We start from the raw sequence: 19,652 nt of genomic DNA, 5'->3' as shown, positions 1-19,652 counted from the left end.
GTTCCTTATAGATTCTGGATATTAACCCTTTATCTGATATGTCATTTGCAACTATCTTTTCCTATTCCGTTGGTTGCCTATTAGTTTTCTGGGTTGTTTCCTTGGCTGTGCAGAAGCTTTTAATCTTGATGAGGTCCCAATCGTTTATTTTTGCTCTTGATTCCCTTGCTTTTGGGGATGTGTCAAGTAAGAAGTTGCTGCGATAGAGGTCAAGGAGGTTGTTTCTTGCTTTCTCCCCTAGGGTGTTGATAGTTTCCTGTCTCACGTTCAGGTCCAAAGGAGTTTATTTCTTAAAAGTGGGGCGAAATCTTAAATTTTAAGGGAAAAGTTTACAAATTAGTGCAAGCATTTTTTTTTAATATTCAAACCTTGCTCTTCTATTTCTTCCTATTGTTTTCATTTCAGCAAAGTCTACACTAAACCTATGCCCTAATAACTGGCTGCAGAAAAAAGGGAAGTGCTATAATTTCTTAAAAACCTTTAAATCATGGACCGATAGCCAAACATCCTGTTTAATGATGAAATCAAATCTCTTGATGATCCAAGACATGGCTGAACTGGTAAGAGCTAATTTGCCAGGAACATTAGCCTTTCTAAAACTGAGAGAAACAAATAATTTTTTTTAAAAAAATGTGTTAATGTTTATTTTTGAAAGAGAGACAGAGACAGAGCGTGAGCAAGGGAGGGACAGAGAGAGAGGGAGACGCAGAATCAGAAAAGGTCTCCAGGCTCTGAGCTCTCAGCACAGTGCCAGACATGGGTCTCAAACTCACGATCTGTGACCTGAGCCGAATCTGTGACCTAAGCAGATGCTTAACTGACTAAGCCACCCAGGTGCCCCAAAATTAAATTTTATAATGCGTTATAAATGATATTTATTATATTTATTTATATATATGATTTATATTTATCATATTATAGATAATAAATATATTTTATATTTATTATAGATTACAAAGGAATTATAGTGCTGATAATCACACCCACTTATTAAATTCCTAGTAGATACCAGGCACTGGGGTAGGCATGCCACAAATTTTATAAAACTTAGTGCTAACAATAACTTTATGAAACAGGCAGTATTTTACATTCTCATAAGAAGAATCTGCTGAACTTGACAGGTTGATTAACAATACTATTTCACTTGTAAATGGCAAAGCTGGGATATCAATACTTTCACATTATTTTGTGGGGAGAAAGATACAAGCTCTTTGAACATTGTCAGTATCTGGCGATCTCCCTAGGGTCTTGGGTAGGAAAAATGGGCTCCACGGTTTTGTTCGTGTGTAGTTTTACCATAGGCACCCATTTTTGCCAAGACTGCCTGTGGGCAAAGCAATCTGTGGATAGCAGGTGCTCCTGTAAGCAGACCAAGTCCTTCATAGGTTTGCCTTCACATCCTCTTTCTGCTCCCTCGGCAGTTGGCTTTCACATCATCATGCCCATGAATTGCATTCAGCAGCACATGCCTGCACAGAATATATGTAAGAACCATGTGATTTTGAAATCTTCCTACATCAGTTTCCTTCCCTAAATATTTAGGAAACTTCTTCAGGCTTCTTAAGCCTTAACCCTTTCCTGAATAGGGAGATAAATATCAAAACTTTCTCAAGTCTGGACAAAAATCAGAAAAGCCTATTTTACCAGGTTTAACTTGGGTTTAACTCCGTTGCCTCTGGGTCTTCTTTCATAGGATTTCATACAGAGTAATATACCAGATGGAATTTACTTCTGGATTGGATTGAACATCACACACCCACAAAAGATATGGACCTTGCTGGATGGCACCCCCTTAACTCTACGGTTGTGAGTATTTGGCATTTGAGTCTCTCAGCAGCCGATCCTTGCTGGGCTGCCTGGCTGAAACTCCAGATTGTCAGATGGTTCCCATAGATCCAAGACTTTGATCTTTGTTAATGTTTGAGTGATTAAGAAATTTGTCTTAAAGAAAGAAAGCTAATTTGGGCTAATTTGCTTATTTGAGCTATCTTTAAATTTTTTTTTTAACATTTATTTATTTTTGAAAGATAGAGAAAGACAGAGCCTGAGCAGGTAGGGGCAGAGAAAAAGAGGGAGACACAGAATCTGAAGCAGGCTCCAGGCTCTGAGCTGTCAGCACAGAGCCTGATGCAGGGCTCGAACTCACAGACCGCGGGATTGTGACCTGAGCTGAAGTCAGATGCTTAACCGACTGAGCCACCCAGGGGCCCCTGAGTTGTCTTTTAGTTTACCCATAATGTTCGAGGTATAAATGGAAAATTGTAATTAACATAAAATTCTCTAAATTTCATATCTTTTGAAGTGTTTCTTAAAAGCTTACAAAACAATCCTTATTTTAAGTTGTAAGAAGACTTCAATTATTGTGAAATATTAAGGAATATGCTATGCATAATACAACAAATAGCCACTTGACTCTGTTCTAATACTGTCACCAATCAACAGTCTGTGTAGCTACTTTCTGCTTACATTCCATTCATTCAGCTTAACTCATTCTATTCATTCATTTCTGCTTAAATTCCATGGGGAGAGAGTGCTAAAATCTTTGGGAGGTAGGCGCTAATCCCCAAAACACAGACAGAAGCTTCTGGGGGTCCAGGGTAAAACTTGCTACGTTCACCATCAAGGTTTCAGGGATCATCAAAAGTTAATTTTGCTTCTTGAAAATTTGGAATTTTGTTGTGTCTCTCAAAGACATGCGAAGTGAAGGAGGTTTAGGAAGACTGTAGAGGGTCTGGAGTGGTAGAGCAGGACCCCAGACTGGCTGAGGGGCAGTAAAAAAGTGCTCTGAAACAGAAAGTCACCCTGCAAATGAGTACTTACCCAAAGACTATGATATTTCTTTTAGAATTTGTACTCCATCCCCACCCATAACATACTGTCTGTAAATCACACTAAAATAATTTTAAAGCTTGATCTTTATTTCTAATAGAAATCTATCACCATGTTTTTACAGTGATGCTCTGTCAACCCACTTGCAAACTGGCTCAGAATTATTAATTTGCCCATCTTATTTTTTAATTGAAGGTTTTTGTCTTATTTTTTATTTTTATTTTTTAATTTTTAAAAAAAATTTAAAAATGTTTGTTTATTTTTGAAGGAGAGAGAGAGACACCAAGCGTAAGTAGGGAAGGGGCAGAGAGAGAGGGGGACACAGAATCTGAAGCAGGATCCAGGCTCTGAGCTGTCAGCACAGAGCCCGATGTAGGGCTCGAACTCACAGACTGCAAGATCATGACCTGAGCCGAAGTCGGATGTTTAACCGACTGAGTCACCCAGGCACCCCTTGGTCTGATTTTTCAGATTCCTTATGGCTTATTTGTCAATGACAAGAAAGGTTGCCTTAAATATCATGGAAAAAAAGAATTTAGGAGAATTTTCCTTCTTTCATGTAAAGAGTAAAAAATTGGGGTATACCCATATTTACACAGATGAGCAGAAATTCTCTTGCTGAGGTGTTTGTGTGAGTTTAAAACATCTAAAAATGGGGAGGCCTTCTTCTCTGCTGCTCACCCTAACCTTCACTCCTTTCTCCCTTCTGTCTGGGGGTCACATTTAACATGAAAAGTATAGAGGCGCCAAAGAATATTTCTCTTTTTAGGATCCTCTGTAAAAACCAGGACACTTAATTATAGGCAAACAGTGAAGGAAGACTTTTGAGAGGTGTGATACTTGGGATTTGGGTCTGGAAAATGAAAAGGGTAACAGTTTAACTTTCTTCAGGAAGTCAGTTTATTACTTTCTGAAAAGCATGCATATTTTTAGATGTGTTGATATTTCTAAAGCTTAGAATGATACATATGAGATTTGTCTGTTATAAAGGGGATATCATTCCATTGTTGCAGATACTCAAGAAGTGGAATCTGGAGTCTTTCGAATAATAAAATGAATTTTTCTCCTAAAAGGACGGGATTGTCCTCTGTCTTAGTCCATTTAATACCACAGACTGAGTAGCTTACAAGCAACAGAAATTCATTTCTCACCGTTCTGAAAAATGGGATTTCAAGATCAAAATGTCAGCATGGTCATGTCTGGGTTAGGGCCCTCTTCTTGGTTCATAGCCACATCCCATCCACCACATGGTGGAAGGGACTAAGGATCTCTCTGTAGTCTCTTTTATGAGGAACTAATGAGAGTTCCACCTCATAACTGAAGCACCTTCTGAAGGTCCCACTTCCTAATACATCACTTTAATGGTTAGGATTCTAACATAGGAATTTTGAGGAGGCCCCAACATTCAGACCATGCAGGTAACAGCCTTCTAAAGATCTTAATTTTTTTGAATGATGGCACGGCATTGGGAAGCCAGTGTTTCTTACTCACATTTTTATTTTTATTTTAATTCCATGCAGCATTTCCATTGACAAATGGCCATTTTTGGCTAAGAAACTATTTGGAACAACTACCTTCAATAAAGGTGTCATTTTTTAATGGGTGCTCCTTGTCTGAAAATTCCAGAGTCTTAGATCTCCAGCTTGGAGAGCACGTGCCTCCTAAGTCAGGAAGTAAACATACAAAATGTCACGGTTATGGTTTTAGCAGAATGGGAACAGAATGTTGCTTTTTCATCTACAGATTTCAAGTCATGGGCCACATTGAAGAGGACACCTGTGCTGTGATAACAAAGAAGGGTGTGTTTTCCGAAAAGTGTTGCAATCAGAGTTACTGGATTTGTCAACATGTGATTTCTTCAGACAATGACTTCTAAACTGATTACAGTTTATCTTTCCCATAAAAAAATTTGCCAAGTCCTTTTTTATTTATGTAGTTTTGGAGAAGTACATTATTTTTACAACAAATATTGTGGTGGTGATGAGGAGGAGGAGGAGGATGGTGTAGATTTGTGTCACTATAACTCTGAGCAATCAGCCTTAGCTCATTCCTTATCACCTTGTCACTGGTGCTGTAATTCCACAGTCATCCCTCATTCATCATAGTGGCTCTTTAAATTTTTTTTAATGTTTATTTATTTTTTAGAGAGAGAGAGAAAGTGAAGGAGGGTGAGAGAGAGAGGGAGACAGAATCCAAAGACAGGCTCCAGGCTCTGAGCTGTCAGCACAGAGTGGAGCTCAAACTCATTGACCTCGAGATCATTACCTGAGCCGAAGTCGGACACTTAACCGACTGAGCCACCCTGGCGTCCCATAGAGGCTCTTCTAGACAGAAGTCTTTGTGTTTTCATCTCCTCAACAATTCTCTCCCTACAGCTCTCATTCACCATTAGCAAGGGAGATACTTTTTTTTTTTTTTTTTTTTTTTTTTAAAGAGAAGCCATCAGATGATATATTTAGGAACTTTCCACCACTGAGTCTACACTATTGTCTGCATCTTACTGATTTCTCTTTTTTCTCCTCCTATTTCCAAAAAAAGGGTATTCCTCTGTCTGTCTAAATCAAATTTCAAAGTCTATGGTTGGGGTTGCATCTCTTTTCATTTTTTCAAAGAGATTCCTTCCTTCATCACCTCCACTCCTACCTTCTCTCTTCTTATGCCTCCTTTTCTTTTGGCGATGGAAATGCAAGAACACAAGAAAATTTTCCCTGAACCACTTGTGGCTTCCAGTTTCCACCTAGTTTCTCCCACCTGTTTTAAGTCAAACTTCCTAGAAATTGTTTATACTTGCTCTTTCCTCTTTTCACCTCCCACTCCAGGTTCTTCTAAAATCTGGTTTCTGTTTTTCCTACTATTTCTCGAAAGTGTTCTCATCACGTCATGAATGCCTTCCTTCTGGCTAAACACAATGAGGACTTTGTAGCTTTCCTCTTTACTTTCAGCGGTGTTGCTCATTACTGACCTATCCTTTCTTCTAGAAATATCCTCTGACCTTGGCATCTATGACACAATGCTCTCTTGAACCGCAATCCACCCTCCTTGCCATTGCTCTTCAGTATTTTTCTGAATCATTTCTTCTCTCCTCAGATCTCTTAAATACTGACATTCCTTGGAGTTTTGCACGAATTGTCTATTGTACACAATTCTTGGCTAAACTCACCCACTCTGTAAGTTCAGTTGTCCTCAATTTATTGATGACTCCCAAGCCCAGATTTCTCACCCAGACCTTCTAACCCAGCGGATTGCCCACTGGACATCTCAAAGCCCCTCAGTCTTCCCGTGTTAAAAACTAAACTCATTAGTTTAGTAAATGGCAGCAATGTGCCCATTAGTCTAAGCCAGAGACGTTGGAGTCAACCATGACTTTGTTTTCTTTTTACCCTCGACATTCACTCATTTACATCCCATCAGTTTTACTACAGAATTATTTGTGAATCCATCTGCATATCTTCATACCACCCTACTGTCCTCACTTCCCGCAGCCGTCCTTTTGTCTGCTTTTAGCTTTGTCTGCCGAAGTCCATTCTCTATTCATGATCATAGCAATTGTCTGAACCTCCCATCAGATCACATTACTCATTATTTAATTTCCTTTAGGGACTTTGCATTGCTTAAACATTTAATTGTCTCTTACCAGAACCTGTATGTCCTGGCTCTGCTTCATTCCTCTCCCACTGCCGTCCTTGTAAATGATGCAGACACGCTAAACTGGGTTCACATTCTCAACTGTGTCAAGCTTTCTTTTGCTTCTAATATACTCATGTCTGCCTCAACTTACCATCCTTCCCTTTCTTACTTGCCTGCTTAACTCTTGCCTATTGTTCAGATGGCTACATAAACACCACTGGGTGGAAAATATTTCCGTAACCATTCTCTGCTCCAGACTAAATTATGTGCACCTGATGTATATTTTCATAGTTTCCTGTACTTATCTAATCCTAATATTTGATACAGTATTCTTAGACCATTATTTATTTATCTGTCTGTATTAATGTACTATAAGCTCTGGAAGGACAATAATCCTCATTATTGAAAGGGAGGGACAAGATGCTTGATGGATAATAAGGACTTGTGATGCTGGTGAGTGTTATTTGTAACATGTCTTATTGTTTCCCTAGAACAACTTTTCCTGGTTGCACAGAACTTCTCTTGGTCTAGATAATCACAATCTGCATGTAGACAAATAAACCATTCTGTTTTGTTTTGTTTTGTTTCAGAAAAGTTCAGTGTTAGGTCAACATGGGCTAATAAATGAAATTTTCCAGGTTTGTTCTTTGTTTTTGTTTTTGAACCAGAACCTACATTGAGACTTGGAACAGAGAGATGATTACATTAATGTTTGTTAATTAAATATAAATGCATCCATGGGAAACTTACTTTAAAGGCCTAGACTCACTAAGAATAAAACTGAAAGGTCATGCATGAATTTTTAAAAGAAAAAATATTTCAAATTGATATGCGTGAATAGAAGTATTACAGTTTACAGGGAATTAAGTATAAGAGCTTCAGCTCGTTTTAAAAATTAAACACAGAGAGCACAAATTTATGTTTATTGAGTATAATGAATGCCAACATATGTATTATTTTATTAACGTGAACATTTGAGAAATGTGGGGAAAAAATGAGAGGAGAGAAGTTACAGTTAAGGGGAAGGGAGAGAAAAATGATGGAAGATCAAAATTCTGTGGGCCTTTTTAAAAGAAGCCTTTTCAAAGCCAAGGGGCACCTGTGTCCCTAAGTCAGTTGTTTCTGACTTCGGCTTAGGTCAAGATCTCATGGTTTATGAGTTCTAGTCCCTTGGTAGCCCTGTGTTGGGCTCTATCTTGACAGCTCAGAACCTGGAGCCTATTTTGGATTCTGTGTCCCCCTCTTTCTCTGCCCCTCCCCCACTTGCACTTTGTCTTGCTCTCTCTCAAAAATAAATTTAAAAAATTAAAAAATTTCAAAGCCAAGTTATCAATGCTCTTTGAAACTCAGATTTTGATATAAACATTTAAGCACTAAAATAAATATTAAACATAAACAATTATTCTACTTGGATGTTTAAAAAACTCTTCTTTGAGGGGCAGTCTCAAAATAATATTTCTCATTAAGTTGTAAAGTTTGTGTTTGCACATGAGGAAATATTTTAACTGGCGAAATTTTGATACGAGAATTCTAACAACTACTGTGAATTTAATTAACCATGTCTAAAAATCCTAATAGAAATCAAAGCATGTCTTATTATTTCCATTATATAACTACATATATGTATATTTTAAGGGATTAAATCATCTGAACCATAACTAAAGTTATTTTTAGATTATACAGTTCTCCAAATTAATATTTTTAATTACATACTGACTCTAATTGTTGAGAAGGGAGTATATTAAATAATGTAAATTAGAAGATTCTCAGCGAAAAATCCTTTAGGAATAAATTCATAATTTGTGAAACCTCAAAAATTTTTATCCTTAAGCTTCAGACCTCTCTTGGAATGCATGTATGCTTATGTGTATGTATGCACGTGGGGAAAATTATTGCTTCAGTAGGTGAAGGCTTTGATGAGACCACTTTCAACTTCCCACTTATATTCCTATTCTAGTTGAGTGCTAAATCTGCATTGCCTCCTCCAGAAAGGAAGAAGGGCTGAGATTCCTTTGCTCTTGACATTTTATTACGTCATTTCCTGCTCCCATTGTCCCCAGCCCTTTCTTCCCTTCTTTGACAAATTTTATATCATATAACAATTTTTCAACTCATCTGGTGCCTTACCTCTACTAACCAAAAAGTACCTAACATTAGGGTGGCTTGAAGTCTGAAAATGAGAAAAACAGCTGTATCCCACCCCGCCCCCTCACAGCACGTTTTTCTCTGACATTGTGTTAACATGGTAAGATTCATCTCACTGCGTGCCCCCCCTTCTCTTTGCTGGGAAGCCAAGTCAGCAAGATGAACCTGTTGAAACAGACTTGGCTAAGGAACTCTCCATACTGCTTTTATTTCTTTACGCTTGAGGGCTCCCTTTTTCCATTATCATTATTTTCCCACTGAACTTTTTTTTAATTCCCAGAAACCAGTTTGATTATCCGCCTCCTCCCCTCCAAAAGACAAAACAACAACAACAACAACAACAACAGCAAACCCGGGATTATTTTAATAATTAAAATGCACATTGGATGACATGGCAACTCAAAGGCAGTAGGTCTGAGATACATGTGAGGTATGGCATTAGGCCAAATCAAATATAGAACTCACAAGAAGAAAAAGAGAAGCTATCAATAAACCCTTAACAGTAAGCTGTTCTTGAGTATTAAATTACTACTCTGGGAACGTATTCCCATAGAGACTGTAGAGCAACTGGATTACTACTCCCATTTCCAAGTAAGCATTTTTCAAGTCAAGTGAAGTATCATACATTCACTCTTACACAATGATAACACTTATATTCTTAAACATCTTTTTTTACCCCATTTATCCTCAATTGTTTTGAACACTCTGGCTTCTCAGCTAATCACTGTACAAATTACCATACTACTTTCATGCTTTTTAAATACTAAGTATGTATATAAAATATATATATATACTATAGGGGCACCTGAGTGGTCCAGTCAGTTAAGTGTCCCAACTTTGGCTCAGGTCACGATCTCAAGGTTAGTGGGTTTGAGCCCTGCATCTGGCTCTGTGATGACAGCTGGAAGCCTGGAGCCTGCTTCCTGCTTTGGATTCTATGTCTCACCCCTCTCTCTGCTCCTCCCCTGCTCATGCTCTTTCTCTCTCAAAAATAAACATTTTAAAAATTTTTATATACTATAAATATATATACACTAAAAATATATATTTAGTATGTGTATGTATAACATATACATATATACTGATACTTAAGTGCATATAGATAGTATGCTTAAAAGTATAACAAAAATTTTCATCAACTATCTTTCTAAAATCTCAGGGATATGCCTTCCAGGCATAATTATTCATTATTATCTTGCAAGAGAGATGTAAGAATACTTGGATTTCACTTAAAAAACACTAAAACTTGAGGGGCCTGGGTCGCTCAGCCGGTTAAGTCTGAGTCTTGATTTCAGCTTAGGTCGTGATCTCACAGTTTGTGAGTTCGAGCCCCACATCAGGCTTTGTGCTGACAGTGCAAAACTGCTTCAGATCCTCAGTCTCCCACTCTATCTGCCCCGCCCCCACTTGCACACACACATGCACAAGTTCTTTCTCTCAAAGTAAAGAAATAAATTTAGAAAAACCCACCAAAGCTCTCAATGTATTTTCAAATTTTAACAGCTTTATTTCATTTTAATTAGTAAACTTGAGGCAGACAACTTTAAAATCTATACGCTATAGCATTAAGTCCCATAAAAGCTATGAGACATACAAAGGATTGTTGACATTTTTGTTCTATTATATAAATACAATGATCATCTAATTTTTAAAACTATACCTTGAAGGACAAAGAAACATTTGTACATTTTCCTGTCTGATCTTGGACACTATTCAGTATTAGAAGTTTTGCCAATCCAACGTCTCAGGATGTTTCTGCGTTTTATCTTCTGAAAACTGTGCACTTCTCTCATTTAATAGTTCTGTAAATAAGTATGAGCTAATTTATTTGTCTGAAATTATGCTATTGTTCTACTCGCGCCAATATGGGCACAGAGTCTGCTTTGTGACCAAGCCTGGGAAATCTAAATTTAGAGCTTTTCTAGGAAATAAAACAAAAATCAAGTAACAAGCATGTATAGAAGAAAATTATTTTTTTCATTCAGCAGGTAATTACTCTTTGGTACCAAGTGCTTTGCTTTGCTTTTCTACTTTTGTCATGTTGACATATTCTCTTGGACCTCTGGGAGCTCTGTTTGTGCCCATGACATATATCCAGCCCAAACATGCTCATGAATTCCAGAGCTGTACATTCAACATCCAACAAAACAGCACCGTATGAATTTCCTACAGACTCCTAAAACTCCATAATTCTAAAACATCTTTTGCTTTTCTTTATCCACTAATAGCACCACAATTCATCTGACTGAGCTGGGATTTATTTCTAATGTCTATTTTTCCTTCATCCTGCTCACCCTATATTTCCTAAGATCGCGTCTCTGAAAGAGCTCCTGAATCCATTCACTCCTGTCTGTTCTCTCTGCCATCGCCAGCATGGTTCTTACCATTTCTTATCATTATAGTAGATTGAGAAGCTTTCTAAATAAGTTCTTAGTCCATCAGACAGATTTTATATTGTCCTGAGTATTATTATAAATGATATATTTGAAGATGTCACTATCCTATTTATAAGTATCCAATAACTTTAGGGCAACAATCTAGAGCAGAAATACGAACCCTCCCTTGGCATGGCATAGAATTCCTCCTACATCTAGCCCTGGCTCTCCCTCATCCTCCTGTTCCTCCTCCTCACTCCTAACCTCAGCTGCTACTCTCTTCTATCTCACACTCCTTATCCCTGTGTTTCTAGACTATAATTTCCCAATGGTGCAAGATTTGGTGCCCCCCATCCCCATGTGCTATCTGCTCTGGTGACAATGTTCTTCCTGAGAATCTTCTTCCCAGAAAAGCCTTACTTTCCTTGTCAATTTAACAGTATTTTCCATGTAGTTATTTCTCTGGGAAGCTCCTTCTCAGGCTTTGGGCACTTCTTTCCTTCTGCTGCTGCTGAACCTATTCATACATCATATATATTGGTTTCTGCCCTTCTGCTACTACTTGGATAAATAAACATGAAAGGTTCATCTGTCTCATCTCTGATTTTCTGAAGAATAGGAGAGGAGGAAGTACAGAGGGGAAAAGGAAGTGAAAATGAGGGTGCAGAGAGAGGGCAAAAACATGGAAAATTTGGCCTGGCTTGTAAAAGATACAAGAAATATCTTACTGCTATTTTCCTGAGTTCTGATTTGTCCCCTTCTCCAGTCTGTGTTCTATGACTGCTGTTTTAATTTCTATCAACGAGCATACATTATGCACCCATAAGATGCAGATCACAGATTTCACTTTAACAAAAGGGTTATATTTAACAAACAGACCTTGTTAACCTTGAGTAAATGAGATCATAGTCTCTGAAAAGTTACACATTCTGACACAGAAGCGGATTTATCATTTCTCAACTAGAAGTTTGAGCAGCAAAGTTCAAACTGCTCTTTCACCTATCTGCTCCCCAGATTTATGCCATTTATATTGTCCATTATGCAACAGGTTCCTGGCATTCAGTACTGGACAGCTGCTAGCCCAGACTGTTTACTCAAAATCTTGATGGCCCTCACATCATGGTCTGAAGATGATGGTCTGTGAGGCTGGTGGATGAAAGAGATTCCTTTAGCTAGGAACTCAACACATTTCAACAGGATGCTTGTGTTGAAATAATGCTACATTCATGAGTGACTCTCATACACGTTGCAAAACCAAAAGAACATCAACAACTAGTATAATAAAAGTAAGGAGACAGGGCAAAAATATTAGAGTTCTTAGTAAAGCAGGTCACTTCAAATGACATTTACCAGAATCCATAGGAGTAAATATCTTAAAATGTCATTTAAACTTTTTATTCATATTTTAATGTATTACATATCAGAAGTTTTATTCTAAAAGAGATTGGGGAACATAGGTTGGGACATATATTTCTTGAATCCTAAGAATCTAGAAGATTTATAAAAACGGGTTTAGAGATTTGGGGTAACACGCCAATGGAAATTGCTAAACATGAATCTCATGTACTTTTATATTAATGTAATATATTTTCTCCCAAGAGGAATAAAAACCATTCCTTTTAAAGTATTTTGCTTGAAATATCTCAAATCCACGATGTCTTAACTTCTGGGTATACATACGTCTGGTTTGCTACAAATCCATTTTCTAACCAAGTGGATACTAGCGCTGCTCACCCCTGTTTTGTGTAGATAGGCATATTCTCCAATCCCAACGATCGAAACCTGAAATGAAACACAAAAGAGGGGAAAAAAAAAGAGGGGGCGACAGAATGAGTGAGTCCCGATTGGAATAATGAGAGAAATATTTTCCTCTGCTGCGAGATTTTACTCAAACCCCAACACTGTAGTGTTTTAATACAACTCAAAGTGAACTACGCTTTGGCCTAAGATGTGGCTTCAGGAACTCAAAAAACCTGTAACCAATAGGGTGAAGACATGCAGCCTTTACTGCTAAGTACATTTTAAATGTGTGTTGTGAAATTCTCTAAGTATTCACATCTTTGAACATTAATGTGTCTCATCCGTAAAGTGGAGGTAGATATGCCCATTGCGGAGGTCAAAAGATATAATGACTAGGAAGCATTGTTTGGAATATTGCAAGTATTAAATGCTTTGTACCATCATTTTTTAAATGTTTGTTTATTTTTGAGAGACAGATCACAAGCGAGGTAGGGGCAGAGAGACAGGGAGACAGAATCCAAGGCAGGCTCTGCACTGCTGGGCGCAAAGCTCGATGCGGGGCTCGAACCCACAAACTGTCAGATCATGAGCTGAGCCAAAGTCAGATGCTCAACCCACTGAGCCACCCAGAGGCCCCTTTACTTTATACAATAATTTACATTACCACTTTTTTCCCGGGCTCGTTTTACTCTCCTCCACAAAGGAAACTTCCAGGAGAATGTTTAGCCCAGGCCTCTCTGTGGTGGGAAAGGGCTTGGAACCCCAGCTCTTGGGATATAAATTATATACCCAGGACTTACCAATGACTGTATGTGGTTCCATCGATCCACTTCCAGGTCTGTCCTAGTTCCCGACTCAGTCCAATCCAGTATTGGGAGTGGTCAGAATATCGCTTCAAGAAATCCTTTAACAAAGTACATTAGGATGAACAGCAAGCAAATGCTTCATTCAGTTAGATTTTGGACTTGCCCTGGATTCTGCTGCTGTATTTCACTTGAAAATATAGAGCTAGGTAATTATGCAGTTGAACTTTTTTGAAGAACAGCTGGGTTCTTTTTGATGGGAGATACATAACTCTAAACCTGCTTTTAGAGTCTAAGCAGTAGCATATAAAATGTTCTATCTAGGGGGAAAATGCCTACTATGTAACTTATTTCTAAATCCTTCTACTCCCAATTGAAAAGTCAGGTGGGAGGAGTCCTCTTCTAAATGTTGTTTAGTAATTTTTACTCTAACGGTTGCTCTGACCTGACCTGGGAGGTGAATGTGGTCTGACATGAACACTTTCAGATGAAGCTGATGTGGAAAAGAAAAGGGGGCGGGTGGGGCTCGCCTCTTCTGTGCTGGATGAGACGACCTTTTTTTGGACCATTTCCATTTCCAGTGTGCATTCTCCATGTCAGCTATAACCTCCCAGAACATAACTATACTTCAGAAGAATTGCCTTACCAGCTCTTCTGTGGTATTGAAGACAGCAAGAGTGGCTGCGTGAGAGGCACAGAAGTTCTGACTTGCTGCCCAGGTTCTAGTATTTTCGGAGAAATAGAAGCACTTTCCTAGGTAACCAATCCAGCCATCCAAGCGTGACATGCGTTCCATGGAGGATTTGTGTTTTTCAACTGCAAACGATTTAATGATATATTACCTACCAAGGCGGTGGCGTACCCTAAATATTCTCCTCAGAGACTCAATAGGATTTAATTTAAAACAATGATCTCATCCCTATAAATGAAATTCATCAGATTAGCTTTTGGCCCTTGGGTACGATGATTTGGGATATGACTGATCATTCTTTGTTTTTCTCCAAATGAGGACAGACCCTAAATGTTTGTATTTATTTTCTTGCTAAGTTGAAAGAAATCCTTGGCAGATGTCATTCATGTAGGTGGTGGTGTTGCTCAGTCAAGGTTCATTGCTCTTCTCAAGTGACACACTCCTCCTAGGTGAGCGCACTCATTCTCATGATGCTATCATGTTGATACTGATAATTATTAAATTGATCTGCCCAACCCAGCCTTTTCATCCGAGATCTCCTGTACACTATTGCCTAATGGACACTCATTCAGTCAAAAAAACATATTTGTGAGTATACACTATGTTAAGCACTGTTGTGTGTGTTTATTACAGACATGGTACCTGCCATCATTGTACTAAAAGCCCAGTAGGGCAGATAGAGAGTGAACAAGTAATTACAAATTCAAGGAATGATACAAAAGGAATAGCCACAGGTGCTAAGAGAACAAGAGTTGAGGGGAGCTGGTCCAGCTCAGGGGTAGGGGTTGGAGTAGACATTTCAGGTGACACTGTAAGGATGCAGAGAGCTAGCTCACTAGATGAAGAGTGAGGAAAGCACGTTCTCAACAAAGAGGAAGTGAATGTGTAAATTACTTACTGGAGTGAGTAATCTTTTCACTTGAGAAAGGAAGATCAGCATGAGTGGAACATAATAAGAACTGAGGCCCGAAATTGATGAGGAGCTAGGTGTTGCTTATACACGTGGTTAAGGCTTTACACCTTATACAAAGGATTGTCTCAAAATTATAAATAGATGATGATGTATCAACCAGACTGATGGCCTGTTGATTCATAAAAGTTCTTGTTTGAAGAAGAACAGATTTGGGGAAAAGACAAGTGTTCAAGAGACTCTTAAATACGGAGAACGAACTGAGGGTTTATGGGGAGTCGGGGGGGGGAATGGGTGATGGGCACTTGTTGGGATGAGCGCCAGGTGTTGTATGGAAGTGATGAACCACGGGAATCCACCCCCCCAAACCAAGAGCACACTGTATACTCTTGGTTTAATCAAAAACATAAAGTGCATAAAATAATGAAGTGGGAGATGCCTGATTCAGTTCTCCATGTTTCCACTATGCTTAAATTATGTTTAAAGTGTAACTTTTTCTTTAAACTTTAATGAAAAGTGCATCAGAATTCGATTTCTGTTTACATCTGCAGCATTATTTCATCTGATTTTTTTTCTGTAGGCACTTTGTTTCTCTCTCCATTTCCTTGTTCGTAAAACTCCTCGTAGTCCCTTGTACATAACATGTTACTTTAGGTAATATCTGGGTCTTTGCTCATGCTATTCTGGGTTCCTTGATGCCGTACTCCCACCTTAACTTGCAATAATACAATTCCATCTCTGTCCAACTGGAAAGTATGTCCTTGTATTTAGTGTTTATTTATTCTTGAGAGATGCATGAGTGGGGAAGGGGCAAAGAGAGAGGGAGACACAGAATCTGATGCAGGCTCCAGGCTCTATGCTAGCAGCAGATAGCCCAATGTGGGGCTCGAACTCACAAAACTGTGAGATCATGACCTGAGCTTGAGTCGGATGCTTAACTGACTAAGCCACCCAGGCTCCCCAGTATATCCTTGTATTTAAATGATCTATTATATTACAGCATAATTTCCTCTATGAATTTCCTCCAGTCTGACCCACTGGAATTGATCATACTCTCTTTTCCATGCTCTTGGCTTCTAATAGACTATCATATTTAATATGTTATAGCTATGTCTATAATTTTTGCCTCTTCTCTCTCAATCCCATACCTAGCGATTATGTCATGCCTGCTTGCTGCATAAATCAACAAAATATATAGCAGTCATACACATCCAAGAAAAATCTATATAACTATTCTCTAGTATACCCAAGTGAAAGAATAATTTTTATTCTAAACCTGATTAGATCTTTGACTTATTGTATTACAGACTATTGTAACTTAAGTATTAATAGTTTTAATATAGTAAACAATATAGTAAAATATAGTCAACTATATTAACTAAGTAAAATAGTTAATATTTTAACCTAAGTATTAATATATATTAAGTATTGTATTACAGACTATCTTAATCTAAGTATTCATATACATCTATTAAATAGAAAAAGTTTGTTTTTATGCCAATGCAAAAAATTCATCATCTGATCAGGGTCACAAGAATTTATCTTATCTCTCCTCTCCTGGGTTGTGTTAAATAACCCTTACTTTGGGGGTGCCTGGATGGCTTAGTCGGTTAAGCGTCCGACTTTCGCTTAGGTCATGATCTCGCGGTTCATGGGTTCGAGCCCCGCGTCGGGCTCTGTGCTAACTGCCAGCTCAGAGCCTGGAGCCTGTTTCAGAGTCTGTGACTCCCTCTCTCTCTGACCCTCCACTGCTCACGCTGTCTCTCTCTCTCTCCTAGAAATAAATAAAACATTTAAAAAAATTTAAAAAAAATAACCCTTACTTTGGCTTGATAACTTTAGGAAATCAGTGAGTTTTAGCATCACAAGCAGCAATAAAACTATTGAGTCCAGTCCTGTGCTGTATAAATAGGGAAGCTGAGATGCTAGATGCTAGACTTATAACCAAAGATGAAACCTGGAGATAGAATTCTGGTCCCATGGTTCAAGATCACTACAAGATGAAGCATATTAACCTTTATAAACTGTCTATAGTGTTATGTGACCCAGTTTATAAAATATTCCCTTGACCATGGCTTGAATCAGAGAACACAAATGAAGAAGCTTAGGAATTCTATGGAATAAATTCCACTGAGAGAAAATTAGGAGCACCTGGTGAGGATGGCCTACACTGACTGCAGTAGGCAGCCTGGAAGAAACCTTACCTTTCTAAATACAGGTTGAATATATTTCTGCTCCTTTAACAAATTAGTGGGTGTATATTTTAAATAAACCATAGGAAATAAGCTCATTTAGAGAGGCAGCATTGTAGATATTGTAAGAATAATAAATAAAATGCAGAGGACTTGGATTCAGGTTGTCACTTTGCTCTACTCAACTTCTTTAGACAGCTACCATCTCTGATGGTCACAGTTCTTGTGTATAACAAAAGAAAATAAAGACAATAATACTTTACTACTACTCTGGGTCACTAAAAAATTCAAATAAAATATTGTGTATTAAAATATTTTATAAAGCATAAAACACTTTACTAATATATTTTGTTTTATCAAAAACCTTTCTCCTCCTCCTCCTCCTCCTTCTCATTCCTCTTATTTTTATTATTTTGTTCAGAGAATGAGGGCAAGAATCATATATCTTGTTTATTGTCAACACAGCATAATGCCTAGTTTATATAATGATTTCTTTCTCCATCTCCTTATCTATTTATCCATTTATATACATACAGTATACTTACAAGTGTATATATTTCTATACATGTGTAGAACATGTATGCATGTATATGTACATATACATATGTTTTTATATAGACTATATATATATGTATTCATGTGTAAATCATATACACATTTATATATACACACCAAATGCATATATACTTATGCATATATTTTGAAACATCTCATTAAAATTGTTTCAAATTATTTTTGGAATATATACATAGTTTTTACTATCATGAAAGGGAGATATATCATTCTGAACTTCCTTTTAGAAACTAAGAGTTGATATTTTGTGTACAAAATATAGTCATTAGGATAGTAACAATTTTTCTTGTCCAGTTCTCTGTAACCCATATGAATAGTTGTGAATTTGATTGGGACTTGGAAATCCGATCCCATCAGAAGCTGTGCAACCAGACACAGATCAAAGGTTTTGCACCTTGAACTCAATTTCCATTCTTATCAACACAGTCATTAACTAGAAGCATATTAGAAAAAAACTAATATTTATGTAAAAGTATATGGTTTAGGGCAAGATGATCCACAGCTAGATAATATTCCATAAATTGCTACTAGTCCACAGGGAAATAAAGACCTCATGATACATTGTTAACTAACTACGCTACAAATACACCTTGTAGTTCTTTTTCTATTTCTTCATAATGAGACTTTTTTGATGAAGGATGCAGTATGGGGACTTATCATTTTACCATGAGCCCCTTACCTTGTAAGGACTATATGTAACACTTAGTTTAGAAGAAAGTTTCATATGCATTAAGTTACTGTTATCCTCACAATATGAAGTACAGCTATTATCCTCATATGTTCATTCCATGTACAAAGATGTCCAAGAATTATCCTTAATCTTGAGCTAAACTATGAAAAGCATACATATGGTGAAATATTTTATATAGAGTTAACATAAGCATATCTGGGAAGTGGGCAACTCACCCAGCTAAACTCACCTGCTAAAGTTGTGGCCAGGGTAGTTATCAAAATTATCAGAAAGACAATGATAATGGTGATCATTTTAGTGATACTAAGTCTCTCTTTATTCCTTTTTGAGGGTCCCTGTGACTTGTTGGTAAGGTTGAAAGTGATAACATCTCCTATTAAAAAAATCAATCAGTTTCTCATTACTAACACAGGAGTTTGGAAAGTTATAAGAACAAGATCTATATATACAAACTGATAATATTTATCTTCTAGCAGTGGTCAATAGGAAATTAAAATATACCACTTATAGTAGCATAAAATATTGAATACTTATGGGTAAAAATGACAAAAGCCATGCAAAACTTGTACACCAAGGACTACAAAACATTGCTGAAATAAATTCCAGACATAAATAAATGGAAAAAGATCCTGTTTTCATGAGTCAGAAGACTTCACTTTTGTGGAGTTGTCAACTTTACTCAAATGAATATATAGCTTCACCACAATCCCAAACAAAATTCTCAGCAGGCATTTTTGGGGGGAGGAGGGTAGAAATTGGTAGCTGTTTCTAAGCATTTTAATGTATGTCAATTTTATCTAATAATGCTATTAAAAATAACACAGACATTTGTTATCTTTTATCCACACAGTGTGGATCTGGTTATAAGATACTTTGGATAGGTAGCTGAAAATACTATGACACAGATAAAAGAAATGAAGAGCATGAAGACACAGACTCTCCGAGGAGAGTTAGGACTCAGAATCGATAGCAGGCGCCCACCAAATGTAAGTTTGTTTACTTCACACATAGCCCCTAGAGCCTGTCCCACCTGCGCTTTTTACCTGAAGACTGGAAATCTGAATTCTCCAGCGTTA

At 37.5% G+C, this 19,652-nt stretch overlaps 1 protein-coding gene across 2 annotated transcripts in view; it reads left to right on the top strand.

Moving 5' to 3' along the window:
- Window positions 1-15,380, top strand: part of LOC120225801 (killer cell lectin-like receptor subfamily F member 1) — a 21,489-nt gene extending 6,109 nt beyond the window's left edge. Inside the window, exons 4-6 of one of the 2 annotated variants that reach the window (XM_039223989.1) lie at window positions 406-560; window positions 1,694-1,806; window positions 14,101-15,380. In XM_039223989.1, coding sequence (XP_039079920.1) covers window positions 406-560; window positions 1,694-1,806; window positions 14,101-14,125 — 293 coding nt within the window. In that variant the 3' untranslated portion in view covers window positions 14,126-15,380. Of the gene's footprint in view, window positions 1-405; window positions 561-1,693; window positions 1,807-4,572; window positions 4,978-14,100 lie in introns of those variants that run through there. The other variant, XM_039223988.1, reaches the window with a different exon arrangement.
- Window positions 15,381-19,652: the final 4,272 nt, after the last annotated feature.

Source organism: Hyaena hyaena, unplaced genomic scaffold, assembly GCF_003009895.1.
Source record: "Hyaena hyaena isolate Hyena2069 unplaced genomic scaffold, ASM300989v1 scaffold_1516, whole genome shotgun sequence".
Classification (NCBI taxonomy): Eukaryota; Metazoa; Chordata; class Mammalia; order Carnivora; family Hyaenidae; genus Hyaena; species Hyaena hyaena.
The sequence above is the reverse complement of the archived record's forward strand: the minus strand, read 5'-3'. Positions and strand labels throughout refer to the sequence as shown.